General features: G+C 37.7%; 1 protein-coding gene across 7 annotated transcripts in view; it reads right to left on the bottom strand.

Moving 5' to 3' along the window:
• The window catches only part of ncam1a (neural cell adhesion molecule 1a), a 294,029-nt gene that overhangs the window by 38,860 nt on the left and 235,256 nt on the right, over positions 1 to 19,913 (bottom strand). For 4 of the 7 annotated variants that reach the window (XM_053477987.1, XM_053477980.1, XM_053477983.1 and 1 more), the window contains exons 12-14: positions 16,326 to 16,493; positions 8,967 to 9,092; positions 4,191 to 4,205 (exon numbers count right to left, since the gene is read on the bottom strand). In XM_053477987.1, coding sequence (XP_053333962.1) covers positions 4,191 to 4,205; positions 8,967 to 9,092; positions 16,326 to 16,493 — 309 coding nt within the window. The remainder of the gene's footprint in view (positions 1 to 4,190; positions 4,206 to 8,966; positions 9,093 to 16,325; positions 16,494 to 19,913) is intronic. The other 3 variants (XM_053477981.1, XM_053477984.1, XM_053477986.1) reach the window with 1 other exon arrangement.

The raw sequence follows: 19,913 nt of genomic DNA, 5'->3' as shown, positions 1-19,913 counted from the left end.
AAACAAAAATGGAATTAGTATTCCGGCACTTCACAATCCTATTTAGGTTGAACCACGTCAAGACAAGCTTCAAAAAGAGTAAAATTCTAATCTGAGCCATGACTTGTATCACGTCATGATGACTCCAGCTGCACACTTGCCTAAAAGCGACTGCTCCTTTAGGCTACTTGGCGAAAAATTGGATTCACGCCGTAGAATAATTGCCTGGGAGACCGTTATTGCCGATGACATTATCATCTTCTAGACCTCCGCATCAATCTAACTCGTGTCTCTGAGTGAAGGATGGTGTGCACTACCGTGAACCACGAGCCATGGTGTAAAATGATAAGCTCTTTGAGTGGAAGGTAATAATATAACAAGAGGCAAAATATATATATATTTCTTATTTCCTGCTAGAAACCAAACTTAATAATAAGGGAAAAGCTGAGACTGTTGGTGAGCTCACTTTCTGACAGGTGTCAAGGAAAAACTCACTTATGAGTCTTTGCTACTGTAGTATAATAAGAACGGCATAAGATATGTATGCAGCAGGCCTGTCAATTTCTGCTTTATTCGTGACAGGAGATTCTTAGATACAAATAAAATTATGAAATATGAGGACACCACAGTAGTTGCCTAAGCCTATTCCTTGGAGCAAAAGTTCACTTTCAAATTATAAATTAAATATGTGTTTTTATTTGAAGCTAACATTTTCAGCTTTTGTGTAGACTTCACAACCGCCAAGTGGATTGTACTTCTAAAACATCTATCCAAATCTGAAATACCCTGGCTCAAGGTGTTTATGCCGTATTATAACTCAGGGAAAAGTTGTTCCTCTAAAGTGTTTTGGATATTTAGGCATCGTAGCTTTGCTTAAAAGTCTTAGCACATCCACTGCTAACTCATGGAATCACGTATTAGCAAATTAGAAGTATTTTGTATCAGTTAGGGTGACGAGGTACTGTAGATAAATATTGCATAAAGAGACATTAAAATGAATGTACTTGGACTGGTAAGGACACTCGTAGGAATTACAGGAATGTCTCGTCTCCTGTTCCAATGACTTTAAAGTGCACTCACGAAATCGAGATGACCTAACACACGAAATCATTTCAGACCCAAAGTGCCATGTTGTTGTTAAGCGCTGACATTATTATTATTTACAACTATTTATTTCCTAGACATTATATATATATATATATATATATATATATATTATATATATTAAAGTTTCTAAGACTTCCTCAGTTGATGGTTTATTGAAATGGTTTGTCATACAGCTAGTGTTTTGGAAATGGACAGGTCTGTGCAGCAGTAAATCCCTAAAGTGTTTGAGCTGAAGACTCCGGGACTGAACAGTTTCTGCACTATGGACTGTTGCACTCATATTACACCCTGTTCAACTTGTAAATGTCGTAAAGATACAGCAGTAAGGGCTGACACAAATCCATCCACTTCCCACTGTTTCACGCCTCACAGGATTAACATGAGCAGAGAACAAGGTCTCCAGATGAGCTGTTAAAGCTGTCATCCTTGATATAGCTCTGCTTGGTTTCTCCACTCTGAAACTGGGCCTCTCACTTACCTGGGCATAAAAGTAGGTTATCATGCCCGGTATTGGTCACTGCCAATTAGACACATTTCCTAGATTGCATTGTAGGTCTACATTTCTCACAGTTTTGATTGTTTTGATGAAGTTGATCAAACCTGCGTTTCCGGCACATTCTATGGCTGTTTGATCGCATTGGGATTTGGAGAGTTCAGAGGCCGGGTCAGAAGCCTAGGCTCTTTGACTAGTGTGCCCATTGTGTGGTAGGCTGTGCTGCACTGGGTGTTCTGGTGCCTTTCTTATGGACAGCATCAACTTTTTTCAGTGATTTTTGCTGCATTGGCGTGATAGTGGGATCGCACCAAATACTTAGGCTTGCTTTTGCTCCCCACAGGCATAAATGAGCCTTGGGTGCCCGTGATCCTGTCATAAGTTTACAGCTAATATGTTAATGTTATGCGATGTTAATGTTATAGCAGTTAATAGATTTGGAATGTACTGTACACATCCAGTAAATGAATAATTGTAACTGTTCATATTGGTGCATCTCAGTGTTTTTACAACTACCAAAAAATTGACCCATATCAATGACTTCTAAATGTTTAACATCCTTTTACACAGCTGTCTATGAAAAGGCTTTGTTAAAAACTTTGCTCTGCTGTCTTATCTGTAAGGAAGCAGATGAAGCAGCTCTGTAAAATGGGCATCCTTTCTTTGGTCCCACAATTGGGTTTTGTAGGCTGGGCTCCAAAACTCGACTGTCAAATCAAGCGAGGTGTGTGCAGCTGCCACAGCTCTGTACGATGCCCACCAATCATCTTTTCCCTCTCTCTCTCTTTCTCTCTCTCTCTGTTGTGACAGACCTGGATCAGTCAGCCTTCATTCGCCTCCATGCTGTGCATCTCCTCACAAACCCTGCTACTGGCTGTGAAGTGTCATGGACAGCGGCCAGGCCTTACAGCATTTTCTGTTAAGGACGGTTTATATGCCTTTCTATTATGACTTCCACTGTCATTGAGGTGGAGGCCAGAGGCAGCTTTCTCAACAGCGCCAGTCTCCTGAGTACTACTGAACCTGACAATCTTTGAGCATCTGTTCACACTTCCACCGTCTAACTCCTCAGGAGATTTTAGTCATCGCGGGAATGCCTGTGGTGCTGAAGCTCCTGATGAGTACCTTTCAGTGCTCCCAACAAATGTCAAATTGAAGATTTCCACCACTGTGCAGGAAGTTGTAAAGTGCTGTGCAGTATCTCACAATGCCATTTCTATATGTCACATAACATTTTAGGCTGGGACGGCAACGAGAATATGGATGTGTCTTCTCTCTGTTCCCTTTTCCTTCTTCTGACTTACAACAACAGTTCCAAAAGAAACACTCAAAGAAAGTGAGTTTCTGTTGAAAGAACTTAGGGTAAACTCCCAGATGAGTGCACATAACTCCTCAACCAGTACCTCACTCCCTACATTCAATAAGTCGCAACAAGTTCAGCAAGTCTTCAACTCTAGATTCATTTTGGTTCTATTCCCACAGCCAGGGATTGGCAGGTAAATTCACTGCAGACTGTCAGCGAGGCTGTTTAGCGGTAATGTGACGACTGTCTGAGGCACTGAAGTGTTCCTATCCTGTCATCTGAAAGCTGATGAATGTTTAGTGAGGGTTTGCAGCATTTGGATCATTATGTCGCCAATCACCTCACACATCCACAGAGTCTATTCCAAAAACAGGAGCAGACAATGCCATCTATCTCCACTAAACATGATCAGTTTGCATTATCATTACAGGATATGGGCTCTTCCATCCATATTAGCTCCTTTTCTCTTATGGCAACAGAACCATGTGAAAGCGCTTTCCAGCAAAGTGAATCAGATCAACATTAATGTCATGCCAAAATTTTACAGCATATCAAATAGAAACAAAGTGTTTTCTTTAATGATATATTAAATATGCATCTTTGAATCCAATATTTTAATGTGTTATAGTGACCTAAATCTTCACTGGATAATGTCGGAACACCTACTGTACTACTGTATGCTGCAATATGCAGAAGTGTGGGGTTTAACAGAGCAAGGAAGCATGCACTGGTGGTCACAAATCCTCCTGAAAATCCACCTAAATTAGTATTATTTAAACATTAATCTAATCATTTTCTGAATGGACTGATTAACTCAATTTTACAGTCCAGTTTATGAAGGAACTGGGCTGGTGACCACTGAAGCAGATTCAGTGGAGCAAGAATTTTCAGCTACTAAAAATCTGCAAAATGATCCCACCAACAAACCATTGTCCATATTCAAGTAATAAAATGGAATCCCATCTGTAAGAGTATGTGTGTGTGTGTGTGAGAGAGAGAGATATGGCAGAGTTCTCTGGAGGTTTTTAATGCAAACATTCTACTTAATGCCTGGCTTCAAGGAAATGAGCAAACAGGCACTTAATTTGGTGAGAAAACAGAATATTTCAAATCCAATTTCAGAGAGGTCTATGAGTCCACATGAAGCAGGGAATACTTTAAGTCTTCATTTGAATTTTATTTAAGGTTCACTACCTTTGGCTAATAGCTTCCATGTGGACATGAGAGACATACGTTTGGAGTAACAGGTTGAAAAGGAAACAAACTGAGATAAAGAGAGTTAGAGCCAGAGAGAAATAAAGCACTTACTTGTGAAAGTATAGGCTGAGTTGTCCGGTGGAACAAAAACAAGATGAGAAACATGACGAGAAATGCAAAAAACAGAAAGAGAAAAGACATGAGAACAGAAGTAGACAAGATGGCAGAAAAGAAAGGTGAGTCCAACTGGCCACTCTAGGGTTAATTCAGTAAAACTTTTATCCAAACTACCCAAAGTCCTAAAGGAACCCCAAAATGGCACAGAGGAACGACCTGATTAATCAGAAAGAAAAATGAGAGCAGGAAAATGGGAGTGAATATAGGTTGCTACAGAAGCAAAGGGTGGCCAAAGCACAGATGGAAGCGTGATATACCAAGCAGATTGGTATTACTGTCATCCTGCTTATGACTAATGACTGGGCTAACCATAATAACAAACTACTCCACCATAGTAATAATTCACTTGCATGTCTTCGAAATGAAAAAAAAAAAAAAACTTCCTTGCTCTTTCCCACTAGTTTGACAATCTTTAAAAGGCAAAGCAGCCAAGAAATGTTGCTGTGTGAACTCTTTTCTTTGGTGATTTCATTACACAGCACTTCGGAGATGAATCAACTGAATCGTATCAGTGGAGAAATTCTTTTAATAAAAGACTGCAGAGAGAGCAGTAATTATGTGCATTTTTATAAAGTCACTTAATCCCTACTAGTTTGGAAGGAACCCGAATTATCAAAGAGTTGTTGCTTTGCTATCGTCACTTTTCCTACACTCACTTATTTTTCTAATCTGCTTCTAGGCAGGCTGAGCAAAAAGACGCCTGTTATTACGTTCAGTAATTATCCAGCAAGTTGACAGAAAAGCCCTCAAAGATTAAAACATGTTTTCAATGCACGAAAAGTACTCCATTAAAAAAAAAAAAAAAACGCAGCAGAGAAAATCCATATTTTACTTCTGAGTGGCGTCTGTTCTGTAACTACAATGCTGGCCAATTCAGCTGAAAACACTGCTGTAGAATCAAATTACAAAATGAATGCTGTTAGTTTACCAGAGCATAAATAAGCATAAACTAGCTCAAAAGATTAAATAATGTAAAAACCTTTATACCTTGTTTAAAACATTAGTCAAATCTCATTGCTTTTAGTAATCTAATCGTTTACTGTACCTTATACTAGTATTGTTTATAAATGCACACACGGATTGGTAACAAAAAAAAAAACACCCTAAAAACTAAAGTGTATTAGAAATATGCTGGGCACAACACATGATTAGTGAACTCATGCCATACCCTGGCAGAGTCATCCTGGAACAGACCACTTCCATCATGATAGACATTTTGTACCAATTTGTAGTGACATTCTGTAACACAACAGGATCGCCAGGTTTTCCTTTAATCTGCCTCCCATCTGGTGTGTGTGTGTGTGTGTGTGTGTGTATATATATATATATATATATATATATATATATATATATATATATATATATACATACACACACATATATTAAGTCTTCAAAAAAGCTTCTATACTAGAAGTGTAACAGTGCACAGTATTTTATTCGTACAGGACATTCAGTTCAGTGAATAAAGTCTAGTTTTAACTCCATAGTTTTCTTCTTTAATTCTGTTAATTTAAATTAATGAAACAAAAAGCAACTCTCTGAGAAGTATGTACAGGTTTAAAAAGTCAAATTAACTTTTTTTTTCTCTAAATATATTTCAGCAATTTATTCAGTGCTGATTTTACTGATCACATTTATGTAATATCAGACTTTGGCTTGTTTGACAGATGAAATGGTACCATAACCAGGATACTGGATTTTGTTATGTTATATGGTATAGTATATAAAGTAATTTGATTAATCTAAAGCTAATACTTATGTAATACAGTTTAACTCATTATACTTAATGTGTTTTACTTCATTTATTTCCGAGGCTGTATACAGATTTGATGTGCCTCTGTAAACGGGTAAAAAAAATAATAATCTGGGAATATCCTGAGTTGACTTCTGTTGCGGGGCTATTTCATGTCATGAAAGACACACACTTTGTTAAAACTGCAAAGAAAGAAGTTTTTACTGGGTTGTGCAAAATACCACAAATGCAACACCAGTAGCAAACAATGCAAATAATGTATAAAACTTTGCTTAAAACATCTCTTATTTAAACGAATTATCTTTTGCCCTATTTGCTATACAGTACATACTGTAGTGCTGATACTATTTTTAAACAACTTACCACCTAGATACCTACACGTTGCTATGTTTTTTGTGTAAAATAAAAGTGTGTGCTTCTTGTGCATCCCTTATATGCGCAGTAAACAATAATGAGTTTGCCACTGTTTCCAAGTTTGTACAAGTTTACATGGTTTAAAATTATTGGCAAAAGTTTGGGGCAGGCCTTTTTCTATTCCAACATGACTGTGTCCCAGTGCATGAACCGAGCACTAAGACTAAGACGAGTTTGGTGAGAAAGAACTCTGACTGGCCAGCACAGAGCCCTGACCTCAACCCCATCGAGCACCTTCGGGATGAACTGGAACAGAGATTGTAAGCCAGGCCTTCTCGTCCAACATCGGTGGCTGACCTCATAAATGCTCTAAATAATGAATGGGCACGAATTCCCACAGAAACTGTCTTGTGGACAGCCTTCCAAAAAAGCTGTTTTACCTATAAAATGGGACCAACTCCATATCGAGATATATGTATTTGATACAATGTCAGTGCAGGTTCGGCCAAGTACTTTGTCCATATAGTGTATTTTCATATTAATTTCATAATAAATTTAAAAATATGATTTTTAAAAAAATTTTGTACTCCACTATTAAAAACTTATAAAATGTTACTTAAAAACCGAGGTCTGTAGTGAACCATGAGCTTTGCTTACTGTTACACCCCTAATATATACTGCCTTTATTCTTTATTCATGCTTATTCCATTTCAATTTTGAGATTACTCGGTGGATTAATCATAATCGAAAGTGATATTTATAAGCTTAGATAAAATGATCTAATTTGCTAATGTTAGATATTAGATTTGATTGACTCTGGAGAATTAATATTCATGGCTTCCATTCAGATGTTTAAATGTCGGATAATTTTATGGATTCTGGTTTTCAAACACTTTGAGACTGCAGAAAAAAAGGCAATTCCTTTCAGCTAAATTAGGATTTTGTGAGCTATTCAAGTCCAGCCTTTAAAAAGGCATCTTGCCACAAAAAAATAACTGCATGACTGGTATAATATCTAATAAAGACAAGATGTTCCACTCAATGTTAAAAAAAAAATCTAATATGAATGCAAATAAGTCTGTATATTTTGTTTGTAATATAAACACAGGCACTGTTTAACATTGGAAATGTGAACAAAAGATGAATACCTAATAACTAATAACTATTTGTGTGGGGGATATATATATATATATATATATATATATATATATATATATATATATATATATGCACGCTCTGATGTTAGATTTAATTAAGTCCCATTATGGGACGAAAAGACAAACAACCATGAACACCTGACCATCACACCCATACGTGGGCATTCCCTAAAGTGACAAAAAGTTAGGATCACACATTTCATTTAAAAAAGTTGTAAAGAATATCTCTGTATGCTGTAAAATTCCCTTCACTAAAACGGACGGGATAAAACTGTTCCTGCATTGGAATGCCTCAGTGCAAAAAAAAGACATTGATGACATTGTCAATAGGGACATTGTTTACCAAGGCTGGGTTGGAAGAACTTGAGTAACCTGTATATATCCCAGGCCTCAACTGTGCTGAATACCATTGGAATGAACCGGAACACCGTCTGCACCCCAGGCCCCCCTAAACGATATCAGTGCCTGAGCTCACCAATGTTCTTGTGGCTGAATTCCCCACAGACACACTCCAAAATCATGTGGAAAAAAATTTCTCAGAAGAGTGGAGGTTATTATAACAGCAAGGGTGAACTAACTTTGTACTAGGATGTTCAAAAAACTAAATTGGATGTGATGCTGAGGTGTCCACAAACTTTTAGCCGTTTGTTGAATGCATTCATGCTGTTCTTTATCCTGTACAGTATGTTCCAAATAACATTCATTTAAAATGGGCATTGTCATTAATAACTCAGTAGATTTCTTTCAGTATCTACTGAGTGTATTCTAAGGATTTTGATTTATACTATTTAAGAATACTCAATATATATGAATATAGAAAATATTATATTATATTCAATATATACAAAGATAGAAAAAAAACAAGTTCTGATAATATAAAAAATGACCAAGTGGCGACTACACTTATATAGTAAAACTAATATGTTCCTAAACTGCCCTTATAATTGAGATTGTCATCACCCTATTGCTTGGAGGTGAAGCTAAAGATTTCTTTACAGACAGAGATAAATAGATCCAATGAGAATTTTGTAATCTAAATCTCCATATGAAGCAAAGCTTGAGCCCATTGACTCAAGAGAGAGTCGGAATAGATGCTCTGGAAGGAACCGGAGGGGGGTGAAGGTGTTTGTATGTGGGTGGGGGAGGGGGCGTGATTGTTGGGGGGTTTGTTGGATAGTTAGACTGGAGGGAGCACCGGTGGAGCTGGAATCAGACATTATCCAAGCAACTCCCAGCCCTGTTGGCTTACTCTTTCTTTCACTCTCTTTCTCTCTTGCGTACCCACACACACACACACACACACACACACACACATAATGACTGGCAACACATTTGCTAGGTGGAGAATCCTGATTATGGCGTGGCGTGCTGCTGGACTAAGGGTCGGTGAGGGAGTGTGAGCACCACAGTTCTGTGGAATAAAGTAAAACAGAGAGCGGTACTTACTGACAGGCAGCGTTTTAAAGGTCTCAGGGGGACAGCTTTCTCCTTCACCCTTGCCGTTGATGGCAGACAGCATAACCTCGTATTCGGTCTCTGGCTTAAGCCCAACGATGGTGATGGAGCTGAGGCCTGAGAAAAGACAGGTTTTCTGATAAACAGGCTGGCACCATGGCACAGAATGAAAGAAATTGCTCAGAGGATATGACTTGCATGAGTTGTATAAGTCTAAAGCACATCCAAATATAATTCTCTAAAGGGTTCAAAAATAATGAATGATCTTATCAAAACAGTTATTATACTGAGCAATTAACAGTAAAACAGGCAAAAGCATGAAATCATTTTTAAGGCTTTTTTTTATATATATAAAACAGGATAAATTCTCTTATGCACACAGGCACGAACACACATTTTCCAAAGTAAATTGGCCTGTGGGTTGTTGCATCCTTCAAGGAGAACCTGCTGTACTTCTTATGTCTCTGCAGGTAAAACCCCAGATCACCACACCACTGACTTTGTTTGAAAGAGAGAGAGAGAGAAAAAAAAGTTTTGTAATCTACTTTTTCCCTATTTACTCTCTAATGCATTAGGCCTTAAATAGGCACTTATAGAAAATAGACTTTTTCTTATTTTCAACTGTCCAGGGTCGATGAACCTATGCCCACTGTAGCCTCATGTTCTTGTCCTTGGCTGACAGAAGTGAATCCTAATGTGATCTCCTGCTGTTTAATCTCATCCGCCTCAGACTTTGGTGTGTTGTGCTTTCTGAGATGCTAACCCACTCACTGTGCTTGTAAAGATCGGTTATTTACGTACTGTAAGCCCTCCTGTCAACTCGAAGCAGCCTGGCCATTCTCCTCTGATCGCTTACAAACATGCTGTTTTTGCACACAGAACTGTCAATGACTGGATGTATAAACAACACTGTACAAACTTTATGTGTATGTAAAAAAAAAAAATCAATGAGATTAGCAGCTTCAGGAATAGTCAAACCTGCTGATCCGGTACCAACAATCAGTGTCAATGATTTAAACGTTACCTGAAGCACTTGACTTGTACTGTACAATGCTTGATTTTAGGCATTGTGTTCTTGACACATGAATTGCTGATATGGTGAAAGATAGATGTTCCTAAAATGGTGGGGGTCTATATAGAGAAAATGTAGGGTGCCAAAGAATTATGGTATACATTTCCATAATGTATGTAGATATGTAATACATGCCTAATATTATGTATGTCCCCTTTGTGTCACCAAAACTGCTCTGACCCATCAAGACGTGGACTTCACAAGACCTCCAAAGGTGTGCTGTAGTATCTGTGGTATCTGGCACCAAGATATAAGCAGCAAGTCCTATAAATTTGTAGGGGGGCCTAAATGGATCTGACATTTTTGTCCAGTATATCCCATGACCTGTCGACAGTTTACTAGTTGTCCTTCGTCTTTGGAGATGATTTGACCCTGTCGGCTGGCCATCGCAATTTGGCCCTTGTCAGAGTCATTCACATCCTTACTCCTGTACAACACATCAACTTTGAGAACTGACCGTTCACTTGCTTCCTAATATACAGTATCACACCCTACGATATGTACCACTGTAATGAAATAATCAATGTTATTCTCTTCTTGATAATTTTGAATCATAAAAAAAAACACCATCATTAATATTTACGGTCTTGGCATCTTTAATAATACAATGAATCGACAAAAGTTAGAGATAGATAGTAAGAACTACAGCGTCATTTTTAGTCATGCAGATGCGGATGCTTTTTAACAGATATAGAAACAATTCTGTGCAAAAATTATATTATTTCTGAAAGCTCTGCCTTATCTGTCTGTAGAAGTTGCTATTACTCAGACCACAGAAAATCTTTTTTTTTTTTATCCTTTAAATTTCAAAACTTCTATACTTAAATATACAGTACAGGCGGTTACATACAAGATATATATTGCCTGACTATACATCTCAAATGAATAAATAATTAAGGCAAGGTAATATGAGTTAAGTAAATTTTAACCAGGATTTTAAAACACTTTGAAATGTTCCTGATGCGTTTCTCGGGGGATCTGCATCATTTTGCTGTTTCACACCGGACAGATTTGCCCTTTTCTCTGTTATATGAAGCATGGAATGGAGATGGAAAGCTACAGTAATTTATTGCTGATGTTGTAATGAATTTATCATCACAGCATGACTTCCGCTCACAGCGTTCTTCAACACACCATCAGACTCTACTAAAATGGAGAGCCAGAAAAAAGAGCATCTGGTGGTGGTGTAAGGATGATTTTACAGTGGATATTTTGAGGTAAGGAATTAGAAAAGAGGTTAGGGTTTAGGGCTTAAAGCATGTTTGTGTGAATGGCATGGGTGAAACAAAACTCCAGTCATAGTTTAGTTCCATTCACAATACTGGCTTCAACATTTGATTCTATTAGATTCTTAATAAAAAAAAAAACAAAGATGACTGAATAGACATCTTCATTTCTGAATCATAAAACAATCCATATAAAAATGGTACAAACCAGGGGTATGCAGGTTTACCATGTCTTATAAATACGTAAATAAATGTATAGTGTATGCACACATGATGCACACATGATGACAAAACAAATCTCATTCACTCACTCACTCATCGTGTATATAGGGTCGAAGGGCGTCTGGAGCCTATCCCAGGAGATGAGGCGGGGCACACCATGAACGGGGTGCCTATCCATCGCAGCGCACACAAATACACACACTTACACACTTTTTGGGGACCCCTAATAAGCCTTATAATAGCCATGTCTTCGGACTGTGGGAGGAAACCGGAGTACCCTGAGTACTAAACACTATGCCAGCATGCCACACCAACAAAAAATCTGTGTTACTGAAACATTTATAAATGTTAACTTTTTGGTTCGCTTTGGCTACCAAAACCACCTAAACTTTATTGTATATATGTGGATCAGATAAAATTATGAACGAAATGATGTAATTTTCGTTTAGTGATAATGCTCATTTTGTTGGCAATAAATTTCTCGCAACAAATAAACCTAAAAACTTACCCTTTAAAGCGGTCCTGAGTCAATGGACCACTATAGGGGAAACATATTAAGGGTTCAGACTTTTTTTGTTTGACCCTACTGGATCAGACTTCGTCTATTTATTAAACATGAGGTATGTGACATCCTGTATGCATCTCGTAAGAGCTCTCAAGAGAGAGAAAGAGAGAATATCTTGGATATTAGTGTTGGATATACAGTTTTTTTTTAATAATTTCATTAGGAAGGGAATATACTCGAGATGGAGGAATACTCCAGGGCTAGCTGCACTGCCTTAATCCTCAAGTGTACACTTTTTTTTTTCACACATACAAATGCACATCTCGGGCTTGTTCTCATGAATGTCCCATGGAAAACTGGCTGACTGAGTGGGCTGTCAGCAAAGAGAGAGCTGACATCTTCCCCCTTGAGACAGAAACTGGCCGGCTTCAAACAAACAGACCACATTTCAGCCTCTGACAAGAGCCTGCTTACTTAGTATTCAGCCAAACTCTATGCTGTACCCGCTATTGTGCGCTCTATTTTAAGGAGATTTTATATTATACTTCACGCCTGCCACAAACGGCTCTGGTGAATCAGCCAGCAGTATTTTGCCAGTGGAAAGAAAAGATTTGGTTTGCATAATTCCAATTGGCAAAGGTTGTGGGAAGGCCTGAGGGCAGTGTTCTTGGGAGGTCATGGTGACTATTTTTACGGTTAAATTTTTTTTCATTATTTTTTACTTTCCTTCACCAGAGGCCATATTTTGTTTGATATTTAAGTGTTTTGGTCAACACTATAGAGCAGGACTGTGTACAGTGCACCACTGCTTCTTTGTGTAAGAGAGGTGCAGTTTGTTCTCTCTAAATCTTGACAATGCACCAACTAGCAAGCCTTGGTGTGACAATATGGGACACACCTCATTTTTTCACATTTGGCTTTCAAAGAGCCAGACTTTTTTTTAAATACAACATATTTAAACAATTTTTAAATATGTTGCCCGTGATCGACAGGGGAGACACTGTGCTTTTCCTTTAACCTAGAGAATATAGTTAGTTTTCTCTCTTGGCACTTATATTGGATTATCATTTCTATAGTAACAACCTAAAGAGCTTTATATCAGATGCTTGTCAGATAAGTTGATCAGCTTTACTGTAATCAGTTATATTATTATTTCAGGTTGAAGCCCACATACATAAATAGCCGAGTGCAAGACCATTTTCATGGTCAAGTGGCACCACCCTGATTCACCACATGAATTCCAAGCAGACCTCATAGAGTTATTATAGTCTGCCTGTCTTTCTCTGCAAAGACGGTAACTTATTAATAAAAAGGAATACAATTTTGTAAGTATCTTACGCCTTGTTTATGCTAAGTTGTACTTCTTTTAACGTCACTTAAATACCCTTCCTGTCTTAAATGATTAAATTCGCCACATGACCGTTTATTACATCACTGTTACTCAACATTCTGATTTGAGCGGCTAACACTGAAATTGCTGATATTTTACATGCCCTCTCATTGGACTGCTGCAAATATATTTGCTCTAACGACCCGAGTTTGATCTCATTGTGGCATTTCACATCACTGCATTTATTAGCGCCACGGTTATGGAACATATGAGATAAACTGGATTTAAAGTTCCCGTAGGAAGAATAAACAAACAGTGATCTGTCGAAACATCTTCGAAGATTCGTTTTTTTTTTTAAGTTACATAACTTTCTTTGGAGTGAGTCATGCTGTGTCTCGTGTTTGTTTGTGTTTGCTGAGGATTTGGGCACTTTGTAGGAGATTCAAACTATGCCGTTGATTGCCTTTGCTGAGTTACGCGTATAGCCACGCCCACTTTGTGGGCAAAAGTGCTGTATCCGTCTGAAAAAGCGATAGCTACTGTAGGATAATCTGGCACAAAACTGCACATACTCATACCCTTGTACTCAATCTTTTGAATTAACTTATGGCGCAGTTTTAACTTTAGTCAAATACTGAAAGACTGGCAGAGTTTTATTAAATTCTTTTGAGCCAGTTTTGTGTGATGCTTGACAAAATCGGCTGGACAGACATACAGACCGAAAATGTTCTGAGACTGGTTTCCTGTCCTCTAAAATATAGAACGTGAAGAAACCAATGAAAAAATAAATCCTGACCGATGTACAGACAAAAACTCTTTTTTTATTTATATAGATACTTCATATAAAACGATGGTGCATCTAATTGTTAATGTGATGGAACATCTGTATGGTTTTTTAATTTTTTAGAATTTTTAATTGGAATGGAATGGAAATCTACAGTCACCTCCCGATACGATATTACGATATCTAGGTGATTTTTGATTTAATCTGCGATTCTATAAGTATCGCAATTTTATAAATATCACCATTCAATATTATATTTTTAAACAACGTTAATACTCACTTTGAAGCCAAGCATTTAAACAATACAAAATAACTTACAAATAAAAGAGTTTAACATTTACCTGAGTTTGTTATACTTACTTAAGTATGAAATTCTCTGTACCGTATTCTTTATTACTCTCTATCATATCACTGAAAGTTTCTCTGATGTTATTTTACTTTTCTTCTTTGGGCTTCTTGTCTTCTTGTTTGCACTTCTTCCATTATTAAATTAGAGTTGTCCTGGTTTGCTAATGTATCTCTAAAAGATTTTTATGTCTTGTCATGCCACTTGCTATCTAAAGAAAGCTCAGCGTTTCTGTTTTAGATCCTGGTGTAAATTTAGCTACTGACTTGATTGCTCTTACTGTCGCATACTTCTTGAATGTTAGATTGTTTTGCATTAAGACTGAACAAAGTAAACATGTTTTGACTGTTTTAAGTCTTTACACACATTAATGAGGCACAATCAAATAAACTAACTAGAGCTTGTCAACAGCACTGCAAACGTTTGAGCTTGTTAATGAGTAAAATAACGTCTCAGACATAGTTGCTGTAATACCGTGCTGTAATGCTGCAAACATGATTTCTGCTTTATAGATAGTGCTAAATGTTTACACATTTTTTTAAAGAATGCTTTTGTATAAAAAAAAAAAAACTGCAGTTCTTTAAAAAATAAAACTTTACATAAACAAAGTGATTATTTTCCTATTACAAGGGGGTATAAAAAATTCCGGGACTAGTTTTTTAACATGCCTATGGATGGCAGCACAAGACTGCACATAAGTCAGTGTGCCAAAAGACATCATCATGTGTACATCGGGAGCTGTGCAATTAGTGCCATTCTGACCACGGCGCATTACCACGTCTGCAATTTCACCATGGACAGCAAATTAGAACAAATGCGTTTGACGTGATTTTCAAGTTTACGACAATGCTGCCATGGGTCGCTCAAGGTGTTTTGTGTGGCCCGTTTGTTCTGATTTATTCTGATTTCTCGTGGTCACCGGAAGACCACGAGAAATCAGAATAACCTTCAACAAGCTTAACCCCCTTAAAATGTTGAAAAAACATTTGACAACTTGTGTATGATGATCATGGAGAACAATCCACAACATTGCTGCCATTCTCGGTGTGCCACGCAATAGTCACATGTGGTTTGATGACAGGCCATGTCACTGCCAAGTTTGTCCCCAGGCTGCTGACCCAGGAGTAGAAGGAACATCGCATTAAAGTCTGCCAAGAACTCCATGAGCATGCCGTGTATGACCCATCCTTCATGTCAAGGATCATTACCAGTGGCGGAACTTGGGTGCATGGGTACGACCCTACGATGAAGCAACGGTCTTCACAGTAAAAAGTATCTCTGACCACAAAAGGTGAGGCAGGTCCGCAGCTCGACCAAGTACATGAGGTCTTTTTTCCATAGCAAATTCTACTGCCGGGTTTTAAGGCATATGACGGAGGACATACAACAAAAGCGACTGCTTAAACTCCTAAACTTTTTATACCTCTTCATAACAGTATACAAAGTGTTGTATATCTCTTATACCGCAGCAAGTGTAACAAGTTTTCATTTATCAAAGACCAAAACATCACAATTATTTAAAAGAAACCATGAATCACAACAAACTTTGATCTAAAGGCATTTCAATGTCAGAAAACTTTACATCTGACAGCAATGAAGCATTGACTCTGGAGACTCCTTTTATAAATCTATACCTACAAAACTTTACCGTACCATATTACAATTTATTTATTTAATTTTTGTTCCCCATAAAAATCTCTGGAACTACGGTCAGATCTGCTATTGGAAAAAATCATTAAACTCTTGTGAGCAATCAAGGATAACAATTCAACAGTGCTCTGGAACTACGTTATACATAATAATCTGTTCCTTTTGTCATTGCTGATTTTTTTTTCATGCACAGAACAGTGTGCGGAGACACTTACCCTCCTCCACGTTGTACACTTTGCTAACCCATTCTTGACCCTTTGTCCTCCACTCAGCCTTGTACTTGAGAATAGGCACTCCTCCGTCTGAATCAGGCTCTTCAAACTCCACCATGGCCGTGCTGGGGTACGGTTCCACGCGATCGATAGCTGGAGTCGATGGCACCTCTACAGAACAAAAACACATGTTACATTGAGCAAGCTTGGCTGTAAAGTTGCTCTATTTCTGCTGCTTTTCTTTTTCTAGGTGCTGCAGCTCATAATTTTCAATGACTGAAAAAAACAAAACAAAACAAAACAAAAAAAAAAAAAAACGCATAGCTATATATTTTTTGTGACTGCATTTAGCCGTGATTAACACGTAATGTGATGGCCAATTCATGGATGGCCAATTCACTTAGAACCACGCTTTGCTTGATGGGTGCATGTGCTTTTTCCATTTGCTTTGCTTATTACCCTGACACAGCTGTTTAGTCCCAACCAAATATTTTAATTATGTCATATCACGATTATTCGTGTTTTTTTTTTTTTTTTTGCCTGATGGTTCGATACTATTCATGCAGGTTTTAATAAGTGCCAATTCCAGTAATTTCATCCATCTTCCTGGTTAGTTCCTTTGCTTTATCCAAGCCCTTCTAATGTGCCAGGCAGTGTATAATGATATTCAAATACCTGTTATTAATTTGCATTAACATATTTCTGACATCCAAAGGCAAACTGCTGTAACTACTGACCTCTTTACTTTAATAGAACAGCCTGGTTTGATCACCAGGGGCCTTCTGTTTTTGCAGGACAATGCACAGCCTCATACTGCCCACTGCACCATTTCCATATTGCACGAACTTGCATCCTGACCTCAATCTAAGCCATTTCCAGTATTTTGTGATACTTAAACAACTGGGTCAGATCAACTGAAGCTCTTGTGAGATGTTACCAGTCTGCAGTGGATAAAACTTATCAAAAGTAGTAAAAAGGGAAAAAAAACTAAAGGGACTAAACTATGGACAAGGTCATGGGTAGCTAATTTGTAGTCAGTCCGGGAAGTCTAATAGAATAGAATAGAAGAGCTACTGTAAATGAATCTTTTGTATATTAAACAAATACACAAATAAATAAATAAATTCACTGTGCTGAAAGTTACATGTGACAAATAATTGTATCATTTCATTTTGAGTAAATTTCCTTCCCTGGACACCTTTTGGTACTAATCACTCCATGTTGGGAACACTAAACGGGACCCTTTAGTACTATTCTGACAGTCATCTAGCCATTACAATTTGGCCCTTGTCAAAGATCCTCACGCCTATCTTTTTAAACTGTTCAACACATCAACTTTGAAAACTGACTGTTCACTTGATGCCTAATATATCCACCCCATGGCAGGTACCACGGTAAAGAGTTATTAAATGTCATTCACTTCAGCTGCCATTGTATTTTAATGATTTTTTTAGCGAAACCTTTTATGCCTGTTTATGCTAGCACCAAGATAACAGTAATGAAATGTCCTAGAATTATTTTTCCTTTTTTTTTTAAATCATAACTCCTTGTATGGTTAGCACAGCAGTAAATACTGAAATGTTGCAAATCAGAATGTCAAGCTTGGTGCTAGCATAGTGAAGCAGGTGTGATTGTGGAAACTAGCATTTCCGTAGTGTAAGCACAGCTGGAAGAAACAAAGCTACTTATAAGTGAATTACAGTACAAAGTTTTGGCCTTGAATACTGTAATATATCCTTCGAGATTATGTGTTTATATTTTTTTTAACTAGCTGTGCTTGGAAATACATGAATACTATTGTGTTTCTGTAATTGCTAGCAACACTACTATCTAATATACACTGCTAACATAACATTAAACAAAGCTAAGGGCCCTGTCACATTCTAATAAAGACCATGAAGATCCCACCCCTTCCTAAAAATATTGAAGAATTTAGTGGGAACAGGGTCAAGATAAAAAAATATGCATTTATAAAGTTCTTACTACTTCCTAGACATATCCCTCTCAGGGGATCATGTTCACGACCACTAATTTCCTATCACCTCACATGATTACATGCTCACCAGGTCCAGTAAGTCCACACTGTGCTCTAACCAGGTGTTTATCACATGTTTACTACAGTACATTGTTATTGCGTCTGGTTGGTTGGCATATGACATGAACAGTGCTTTTTATCGTGTGAGGAATTGGATCCAGTTTTATACTCAAATCTCTAAATATAACAGACACACTGATAACCTTCTGCATGCACGCCATAACTCTTAATCACGAAGACCATACAACGTGGTATGGACCTACTGTACCATGGCTAAATCACGAGCCTGAAAAGGTCAATGGGAGAGCTGCAGTGACAATGACAACTCAGTTAGGACCCCATCTAGGCTTTCCTGCTCACGCCATGCTTGCAGTACATCAATAAAGTCCCTAACAGATGTTATTTACGCCGTTAACTGGTCAATGCCATCATTATATCCATATTATACATGGTGATGTACTTCCATCATGTGGTTTTACCACCAGGTTTTCATTAAACATGTCCAAAAAAGTGTGGCAGCCATGTGTTAAAGAAGACAGTACTATGTCCTTAACAGTTTATACTGGTTCTTGGTACAGTATACAAGTTTTTACTGCATACTGCATATACATTGGTTGCTCAGGGTGATTGGGGGGTGGGAGGGATGTGGTTGTTGGTGTTAAAAAAGAGCTGGTGTCAATTAGCATTAATGTAGAGGCAGGGATTGGGCAAAGAAAGACTATCAGTTAATTGCAAGTTGCAAAACAGAAAAGGCTTAAGACCTAAAACAAAGCACATCTTTGAACTACTGTGTCATGAATGAGAAAAAAAAAATCCCACAGAGTAATTGCTGCTGTTTTACAGAAGCAAAATGACAATGGATTAAGTACTATTTGAACAAGTTAAGATTTTTAAATACGTCTTTGTTTAGTTACAATAATTACTACAGATGTCCTCTGGCAGCATTACTAATCATTTTAAAGACATAAGGTGGATTTTTCCCCCAAACATCTGAATGTGCCGTCCATAAAGATGACAGATGACAGATATGACGGATCCAGGTAGGACTAAAATCCCAAACGAGGTAATAATTACACCTTCCCAGATCTTTAGGTATAACAATTATGTACTGTTTGATTTTTTCTCTGAACACACATAGGGTACACTTTAAAAAAAAAAAAAAACAGCACTAAACATATTAGCAGGAAGTATGGTGTTTAGAATAAATAGCAGGGGAATAATTAAGTTTAAAAAAAGAAAAAAACTTTTAAATCAATCTTTAAAAAGAAGAGTAAATTGCTGATTCACTGGACAGGATGTTTACCATGTTCACTTGGTGCAGTGCTTTTATTTCCTCGAAATAAAAGCTTTCACTAATGAACACTTTTGAGAAATAATAAAAGTCTGGCTTTTCCACTTTAGGTGCTTATAGGGCAAGCGGGGAACTGCCGACATGTGGTGGAAGATGAGGATGGGCGTCATGTCTGCACTGTCCATCGCGTGGAGACTAAATAATCGCTTCAAAGCCACCCACGCCGGTTCACGGCTGACCCACTTTACAGAGCGTCAAAAATATC

The sequence above is a fragment of the Clarias gariepinus genome, chromosome 19 (assembly GCF_024256425.1).
Source record: "Clarias gariepinus isolate MV-2021 ecotype Netherlands chromosome 19, CGAR_prim_01v2, whole genome shotgun sequence".
Lineage (NCBI taxonomy): Eukaryota > Metazoa > Chordata > Actinopteri > Siluriformes > Clariidae > Clarias > Clarias gariepinus.
This window is presented reverse-complemented; position numbering and strand designations above follow the sequence as displayed.